The sequence below is a fragment of the Eumetopias jubatus genome, unplaced genomic scaffold (genome assembly GCF_037043125.1).
Source record: "Eumetopias jubatus isolate StellerSeaLion01/CBP00866 unplaced genomic scaffold, mEumJub1_p1.0 scaffold_4, whole genome shotgun sequence".
In the NCBI taxonomy this organism is placed as follows: Eukaryota; Metazoa; Chordata; class Mammalia; order Carnivora; family Otariidae; genus Eumetopias; species Eumetopias jubatus.
Window position 1 is genome coordinate 166733033 of NW_028274810.1, and position 9671 is coordinate 166742703.

Below are 9671 nucleotides of genomic sequence, written 5' to 3' on the forward strand. Positions count from 1 at the left end.
GTGGCCAGGCCTGCCTCCCCTGGGCCCCTGAGAAGCACACATTTTCTCTCTCCTCGCAGAATACCACCCTACCGTCCCCTCGGTATGCACAAGGGTCTTGGGTCCACTTCTCTGTGCACAGCCCATTACTTGGTTAGGGCTAAAGATAAAACTGAACAATACCTTTACGGTAACTTTGGAAAGAGTACCTCAGTTGGGAAAAACTGATGTGCTCGCATCTGAAGGGTAGTTTCAGGACTGTGAGGAGAAATTCTGCAAAGTCATTGTCAAACTGCAATCGGCTTAAACTAGGTGTTTTTACATTGGCAGATAAAAACTTCGTGATTTTACAAAATTGTGGATGAGGGACGGGGCATGAGACTTTGGGGATCCCTCTGCCCACCTCCTCACTCCACAGAAATAAAGCCCTCGTGGGATATACATTGCTCCATGATAATATAGCCTTTCAGATGTAATTTTGCTAACTGACGCAAAAAAGCGTTTATTTAGACCAATGAAAATGATAGTCTTTACATCTCAGCTCTCTTTTACAATTACCTGTTTATTAACATTAAAGTCAGTGAATGGATCTCCTTGTTTGTGTGTTTGTTTTCATTTTTAGGCAGCTTTAAGTGCCTTGAAACAATTTTCTGAACAAGGACTGGATCCAATGGAAGGGGCAATGAATATTGAAAAAGGTTCTCTTGAAAAGTGAGTAAATCTTCTGCTGTATTCTTACATTTCTAATTTTGTAACTGTACAGAAAAATAAGATATAGATGACAATAACGTAAAAAACCCTCAGGACAACAATATCTATATCTTACAGAGTTATTCATAACACAATTAAATGTAAATAAATGAGAAACAGTAGCATATATGGTCATTTTCATTTCCCATAATACATCTGTGAAAGTTTTGATCTACTAACTGATCATTATTTCTGCATTTTAATGCCTTTGTTGGAAATATTTATGTGAGTTTTGTTGACTATAGAGACTTGCACAACTCTTAAAACATCGGTTTTGGCTTCATACCACTGAGCTTTCTTCTAGCTAAACCATTTTCCGAGGTACATATTTTCACTCACACTCCTGCTAAGTTGTGGGCACAAGAGAGAGAAAAGGAAAAGCAGCTGAGAAGAGGTATTCCCTCCCCTCGACTGCATTTTGTTTTTCATGGTGTTGTAGAGACACAAGCTGGCATTGCCACCTGAGCGTGGCTCCCAAGGGCTGCAGAGGCGAGAAGGCAGCTGGAGCAAGTATTTCTGAATCCAGCTCGTGGCCCTTTTATGATATTGAACGTCAGGTCTTACCTGAGAGACTGAAGTTTAGGTCTCTCTGAGAGGCCCAATTTATACTAGAGAAATGGAAAGCAATTGCATTTCCACAGTGGAATCCGAACTCTTTCCAAGCCGTTAATAATTGCAGGTGAGATTTCCAAACACACGTAAGAGGAGATAACATTTTTGAGAATGAAAAAAAAAAAAAAACAAACCCAGATAACCCAGCAAGTAAAAACCAGATATATTGATCCTCCTGTTAACAGCCAACAGCACTTGGTCATTAATATGTAAACGGTGAGCGTGAGAAGAAAACATTTGGTAAACAGACCTGGCATTTGAAGTTGTCTATAGATTGGCAACCATTTATAAGCTAATTTAATCAAAAACATTTCCACATGATCTCATCAGTAGACTATCTGAACATAAATATTGTTGTTTCACTTTAAAATGTCACTTTTGTGGTGACCTTTGAATCCTGTGTGCCATCTGCTAATAAACATGTCTGAAGACGTGCAACCCTGGGCCTTCAGCTCTTGTTAATGTATTAATCTTCCAGACAAGCCCAGCATCTGGGAGAGAAAGCGGACAATAACCAGACACACCCGGGCTCCATCGCTCAGGACTGCAAGAAATCAAAGTCGCTCATCTAGCAGCTCCCAGAACCGCGGCTGCCACCGCATCCTTATAAACCTGTCAGCACGCATGAGGGTGTCTGTGTTCAAGGAAATGAATGACTAATACCATTATTTGAGTCTTACGTGAAGACAACACTATTCTAACACAAGAGATAATATACATAGTACTGTTTACTCAACTGGGGAAAAATAAAACTTTGAGCGTTTCCCTTGGAACTTGAGATCAGATTATAACTCATTGGCCCAGAGGCAGCAGAAATCTGATCCTGCTACTGGAGCTTAAAATAACAGTTAGTGAGAAGTGTTAGAAACAGAGGTAAAAATTTTAAATGATTAATAGAGAAATTGGGTTTGGTTCTGTTATTATGATTGTTCTGTCGTGGCGCTTGTGTTCAGTTCTTCTCTCTCTCTCTCTCTCTTTCTCTCTCGTTTTAAATAATGCTTGATGATTCAAAGATTAACCAATGACGTGCTGTGAAATGTTGATGGTTGTTGTCTTCATATAGAGTCACGAGGTTTCTCTTTTTATGCCGATATTTGTAATCTTCATCCTGTATCAATATGAGTAACTTTAAGGCGCACGCCTCGAAGATGTATGCAAACAAGCAAGGTTTAAATCAGGTCAGATATTTTATTTAAAATATGAAATAACGTTAGGAACAACTAGCTTCAATGTACTCCAGGAATCGAGCAAAACCAGCCAGCTGTGGGTTTTGAGCTCCATAATACTAGTAGCCACTAAGGAGGCGTCTTGCCTCCACAAACCATTTCTCTGGATTCCACGTTCTGCCGTGGAAATCGCACCCAGCCTCATCCGTGTGTCGTAGCCACTCACTGTTTTGCATCGAGCGTGTTCTTAGTAGCTGCCTCTGGACTTGGGACGGTGAGGAGGATCAAAGAAATCACGTACAAGGCGGGCAAGGGAAGGCCCGGCGGAGCAGCCGTAAGCGTCTTGCCGGCTTGTAGCCAGCCACGCTCGGGACCAGCATGGTGGAATCCGGCGTGTCGCGAATGCAGTAAAAATGTGGTCGGTTTCTGTGTGAAGTGTTGTCATTGCTGTTCTTTCGTTCCCTGGCTCCCCTCTCTTAAGTCGCACCTCGGCGAGCCGCATGCTCGGAGGCCGCCACCCAGCCTCGCCATCCTGGGCCGCGCGGGGGGCCTTAGCCGGCGTCCGGGCCCCTCGCGCCACCGCACGGCCGCCTCCTGGGTGACTAGGAGCCCGGCTTCCTGGGCAGCCGACGTCACCTCATTGTTCAGCCTTTCTCCGTATTGATTCGCCCACGTTGTGCAATGAGAAAACACTGTAAGGCCTCACGGCTCGACCCAACATGACAAGAGAAATATAATTATGTAAGATTTCATAAGCAAAACCACCACAAATCATGATCGGGCTGACTCACACGCGACTGGAGAATAAACAAACAGCAACATAAGGAAATAACTCGAGGGTTGTTTTTAATGAGTTCCATGTGGGGAAGTCCGCCAGTATTGGGAGGGCTGGGTGCGCTTGGAGGAAATGGGTTTTGTTACATAAAGCTGGGTGCTTGTGGAAATAGCAGCACGTTTGTAAAGTTGGGGAGGGGGGTCGCAAGGTAAGCCAAGCTGAGCGACACCGTTCCTGCTGCCTAGCACCAGGGCACAGAGGGCCCTGGACCCTTCCCTTGCCGGGGGACAGGCTGTCTCTTCTGCTCTGCCTTTACCACCTGAGTAAGCTTAGGCCCTCGGCTGGCTGGGGGGAGGGCCTGGACACAGCACTCCCTCAGGCCGGGTCTTTAAAGTGGATCTTCAGTTTACCAAACACAATAAACACGGACTACCTCCTGCAGCCCACGGTCTGAACAACACCAAGGCCGTCAGGGCTGTTGGAGAGGGGTGAGCCCAGGGAACAAACAAGCTCATCAGTTCTCACCACCCAAATATCTGAAACCTTTAACTCTTGAGCCACCCTCAGAGCTGAGGTATCCCTAACACACCAGGGTGGCAGTCGGCTCGGTTGGGGGGGGGGCAAGGGAGGGATGTAAATTTGCATAGGACCTCAAGTTTAATGGTGAGGGAATGATCTAAAAATTCTGTCCCATCTACCTGCTTGAAGAGCCCGGGAAAGCTTTTAGATAGTCCACCCCCACCCCACCCCCGCCTCAGGGGAGTGCAGCACTGTCTGGGAACCTTTTGGGTTTTCTTTGGGTTGGATTAGCAATGCAAATGTTGGGTGGCCTGCAGACCCTTGCAGGAACGGGCCAGGATGCTCCAAGCTCCTTCCAAAGCGCAATGTTATATATCATTAGAAGGGAAACCATTAAGTAGATTTATTGAAAGAATGTTTCTTCGGCACAAGGAGATCTTTTTGATGAAAAATGGAACTCATTATTCTTTAAAGGACACAGATTGACTTATCTCCTTTATCAATTACAGTGTCTGCTTTCAGCTTTTCTCAATCAGCAATGGGCTTTGTAGTCACTTCCCAGTGCTGAGGCCAGTGTGCTTTATGAGAAAGGTTTGTTTTTACATTTTAATTGGAAATATAATATTGCACTTTGGAACTCTGACCATCCCTTTCCAGTACAACTTGCCAAAGATCGATGGTGAGACACCACCAATTGGGCTGTGACAGGATAGTCCTCCCTTTCCCGGGGTGATGTACCCAAGTCGTCCTAGCATTCTTCTCCCCAGCCAACCGTCTCAACAGTGAGTTTTGTTGCTGTCGTCGATAATTTCAACCAAATTCCTGCACCATAAAATAAAAATAGATGAATGAAAAACTCAACGTATTATACGGAAGTTTTCAGGACTCCTGGTGACCTTGGAAATGTGGTCCAGACCAGTTGATTAGTGTTTCATCCAGCTGCAGGTGAGTGGTCACCGCCCAGTTTGTTCTGTACCTTTTAATGTCCAGAGGCTGCTTGTTATCATTATGGCCAAGGATGATAGAAAACCTAACAGTTTTGCACCCAGAGCTAAGAAGTCATTAATGGCAAAATCGTATATGAATTTGTCTTTGTGTTTCCTCTAACTTATCCCACCATGATATAGGTACCTGATAAATGTATAAATGATACATTGAGTATACGCAAAAATGGGTAAATGAATGATCTACCGAAGGGATAGATAAGCTTGTTAAAGAAGTAAACTAAATCTCACTGCTTAACATGACACAGAGATAGTCACTCATGATCATGCATGGCAACCCTGTTGCTAACACTATTGTACCTTCAACCCAGGGGGACTGTGGCATTTTTTAATCCAAAGCATGGTGGGTTCAAAAACACCCCCACTTCAGAGGACTTTAGACCCATAGAAACCCACTATACTATCCTACCCCCATCTTCCCGTTTCCGCACTTGTATCCCTTCCCTACGCTAGCAGATTTAATGCCAGTGCCCGCTCCCAGATACATTCCTACATTTCCATAATCACAGATATGTGTCTCATGAGGAGGAACCTTGTAACATATGGTTCAGAACAAAGACTTCCTTAGACTCCATCAAGCCCCCGGTCTATTTCTGGCAGACACCACCCAAGTTCAATCTCACCTTGCCAAGACTCGTTTAAAAATTATCTCGTTAGGGAAGCTCTCCTCTATGTTCTGACCTCTTAACTAAAAGCTCCTTTGGATCCCCAGCGCGCTCTGATGTATGCTGGGAATGCAGAAAATAAATAAACAAATGATACTACTTCCCCCTGAAGGACCCACATTCTAGCTGGAGGGAAAGACCCACAAGGAAATGAGCACTGAGACTAGAGCATTTCGTTCTCACAACCACCTCGCAGGAGCTCAATGTTCACCTGCTCGTCCCCATCGGTCACTTCTTCCCTCCATCTTACATGCTTTGGGCAGCATGCTCTATTCAGGTGACACTGTCAAAAAGCCACCGTCTGCTTTCCCTCTAGCAATATTATCTTACCTCACCTCCACTCCACATGCCCCAAATGTCCTTGAACGGCCCCCACCTCCCAGCCTCAAAGGTACAGACAGCAGATGAAGAAGCTCTTTAAGGCCCCCTCCCTACACTCAGGAGGCAGACCAACCAAAGTGATCGTATCTCCTGGCCTGGGAACAGTGCCCACTTGAGTATGTAAATGTTTATTAAATAAATGAAAGACCCTAAAACCCCTGCCATGATGGATTTGCCGGTCTAACTGGATCAGCAGTGAGCTGGATGCATGGACAGAGAAGTCTGGCCTCTTGGATGGATTCTCCTGCCCACAAATAAATTCTAGTTGCACTTCTGTTAACGTATAGCTTTGTCGAAGTCATTTCAGCTTTTCATCCAAAAACAATAGGGGCAAGAATATGCAAGAGTCAGTGGCCTATTTTTTAATGTGCACAAGTTGTGAAAGTAAATACAATCTTTCAGTCAAATTCAGTGGGTAGTAGAGAAAGAGGCACGGGCTAAGAGTCAAGTGCCCAGAGACCTGGTTCAGACACAGATCGGACCCTGGGGAGAGATCTAGCCTTCCTGGGCCCCAGTTTTCACGTCTATAAAATGATGGCCCCTAAGAGCATTACAACTCTAAATGTATACTACCATTCATACCTCTATTACTAGTGGTATGCTTATATTCAAATTTGGCATCTAATGTGTGGATTTTTTTTAATCAAATACCTGCAAGGAAAATACCACTCTTTTGTCAATTTGGAGTCTGTTGGTTGTAAGCTATAGAAACCTATTCAAACCTGCAATGGCAAACTTGTTTTAAAGGTACAGGGGTGTTTCACAGAACCTAAGGGCAGAAATGCAGATGCAAACTGGAGCCAGGAAGTAGAAGGCTGTGGGGAAACCAGGAAGCTCTCTTTCTCCCTGTCTCTTAATTCCCCTCCTCCCTCTGAATGTGTGAATCATCTCTCTGCACACCAGCTCCTGCTTCTCAAGTGCACATATCAGAGAACATGGCTACCAAGAGAACCCAAGTCTACAGCCACCTGAGGAAACAACGAATCTCTCTTTTGAGTTCATTCCTCTAATCAAAGGAAGGAACCCCTGATTGGCTCACCTTGGACCAATTGTTCACCTCTGGCCCACATTGTGCAAATGTGGCTGCCTCATTCTACCCCTGTGGAGCAGGGCAGGGTAGTCATCAGAGAAGAACCACTGTCTTATGAGACAACCCAATAGATATCTGCCTTGACTACTTCCCAGGGGGCAAGGCTCGTTATAATCATGTGCCAGTTCTTACTTTCAATGTAAACAGTGAAGCTTCAATAACTGACAGTCTTCCAAATGTCATAGATTGGTCTCAGGTTTGTGAAGGATGTACCGTTTTGTTTGGCTTTGTTTAATCCTTTCAAGTCTTCAGTTTCAAGGGTCTGATGGACAACAAAGCTGTCCTGAATAAGTCCTAAAACTACCTACGAGAAAAAATTTAAACTTTCCAGTGATCCCAATTAGTATATTTTTAAAGCCTCCTTTCCAGTAGCACACATAATGAGAAACGTAGGCAGTAGAGTAGTCATCCGTCCTCAGTGATTTCTATAAAACCAGAAGACCAAAGGCCACTTCCCTGCTTTTGTTATCCTGAGAGGATTTTAACCGTAAAGGGATTTCTGATTTTTACAATGGAGTTGGGTAGAGACGGAAGCAATCTTGGTCTGACTTTCTTTCAAATTTTACTCGTAAGTTTTCAAGGGAGCCCAAAGAAGGGAGGAGATTTGATTATTTAAGTGGATGGGAGGAGGCAGAAAATAGGATCAGAAATTTGAATTCCGAAGTGAAGTGGGTGAGAAGGCCACACTGCACTGGAAAAGAATGAGGAAATGGGAAGTTCTGGAGAAGACATTTGTGACCAGAACAGACTAAGTGTTCCCTGTAAGAAAGTCTTTAAATGCCTGCCCTTTAGCTTGGGGAATGAGTAGTCAAAATCTTCTGTTTCCCCTTGAGCCTGGCCCTAAATCTTCTACATGGGTAGTAATTTCCAGAAAGGTGTTTGGTCACTAGTCCTTCCTCATCCTCTGACTGCAGAGGAAAGAACTAGATCTCTCACCAACTCAAGGTGATTATTAAGCTCCAGGCAAAGCCCTGGCCTACATGTGAATTCCAAGGAGAAGTTGGCCCTTTGGTCATTGCTGATACCAGAGAAGGTCAGAACCTTTGTTTTTGCCTGGAACCAGAGTCACTTCCACAGTCACCACCACAAAATGTGCAACAGCTGTTTGAGTGCTCAGCTCCACGACAGCCGTTGCCTCGGTCTTAGGAGAACAGACCACTAGCCTGAAAATGTCTGGCTAAACGTATCTTGCCTTCTAATTTCTAACCTTAACCAAATTCCAACCTATTAATCAATTAGCAAATATGGAGTTAGTCTTATGGGGAACCAACTGAAACTTAAAGATGTCTATCCTCAAAGAGCTTCCAGTCCAGTTGGGCAGATGGGATGGCAACAAGATAGTGAGAGAAAATACAAGAAGACAGATATAGATACACTTCATTAGGAATTGGTTTCAGCTTCTGCTGCTCCCACAATGCTTATAGGAAGCATTGTGAGGACACTCAGGCCAGTGACCCAGGTTTTAATATTAAGAAGAATGTCTACCTTGGATTCCTGTTCCCCTTTGATCTGGTGACCTGGCCTGGCCAACTCATAACCAAGGTGCTGTAGGAATCCATTTTGCATGTTTCCTTTTTCTGGGGTAAATCCCCAAGATAGCTGAGGCTTTATGAGCTACCACCCCCTCACAACCACCACCTTCACCACCAACAACCTTACTAACTACTGACATAATCTTGATCCACCTCTTATCAAGAAAGCAGTGCTGGTATGATTAAGAGTCGGGATTCAGGAGTCAGACTGCCTACGCTCAACTCTTGGCTTTTCCACTAACTCCTTATATATGTCTAGGTAAGTTCCCTTAACTTTTCCAAGCCTCACCTTCTTCAGCGGTTAAGTAAGGATGGCAGTGTTGTTATGTGGATTAAATAAATTAATTTTATGAGTTAATACATGTAAAGTGTTTTCAGCCATATGTGGCAGAAAGCAAGTACTAAATAAACATGAGTTATTATTGACCAAGAGCCAATCAATGAATTAATCAATAATTATTGATCAACTACTGTGTGCCAGATATTGTAAGTGCTGAGACGAGAAAGAGGCCGAGATGAATAAGGCATAGTCCTGTTTTGCATCATGAGGTTTTGGTTTCTTAAAGGCAACTATCAAACATGCAAACAAATAAGTGTTACCTCAAACTGAAATAGCCTCAGAGACCTGAGGCTAGGAGCATCTACAGGAAGCTCCTGTGGGCTACTCAGACAACAGGATCGCCTTTGAGATGTCTTGTCCACAAAGCCATATATCTGTGGCTCCTAATGCCTCTTGGGACTTGTTTGGTGAGAATGATCCACAGGTCAGAGAATTATTTCTGACAAAGAGATTACACATTCCCCACATACCTCATGATGCACCTCTTGCTCTAGACTCCTTGGGATACTCAGAGAAGATGACAGAAGAAGCCCACCAGTGACCCAGAAAGGCACACACAGCCCCAGAAGTCAGGGAAACCAAAGCTGGTAAGGTGACTCTGAAAAAGTAGACCAAAGCTGAGCTTGGCTTCTGTTGGTATAAGTTTCTTGGAAGTAAGGAGAAAGAACTGTATAAAATAGCCCTGTCCCTCCTGGCCAGTATGGAAAAGCAGCTTATTCCTTCTATTCTGTCTGTCTTCTATTACAAGTATACCAGCACTACACTGGCACTTTTGACTCATTTCTTTGCATACCACCTTGAGAAAGAGAAGTAGAGGCACAGGATGTCCCATATAATGGGTAGTAAAATTTATTTATT

General features: G+C 44.1%; 1 protein-coding gene across 6 annotated transcripts in view; it reads left to right on the forward strand.

The window, feature by feature from the left end:
* STAU2 (staufen double-stranded RNA binding protein 2) overlaps positions 1 to 3302 on the forward strand; it is a 305497-nt gene extending 302195 nt beyond the window's left edge. For all 6 annotated transcript variants that reach the window (XM_088022799.1, XM_028109310.2, XM_028109331.2 and 3 more), the window contains 2 exons: positions 602 to 690; positions 1820 to 3302. In XM_088022799.1, the coding sequence (XP_087878925.1) occupies positions 602 to 690; positions 1820 to 1913 (183 nt within the window). In that variant the 3' untranslated portion in view covers positions 1914 to 3302. The remainder of the gene's footprint in view (positions 1 to 601; positions 691 to 1819) is intronic.
* The last annotated feature ends 6369 nt before the right edge of the window (positions 3303 to 9671 follow it).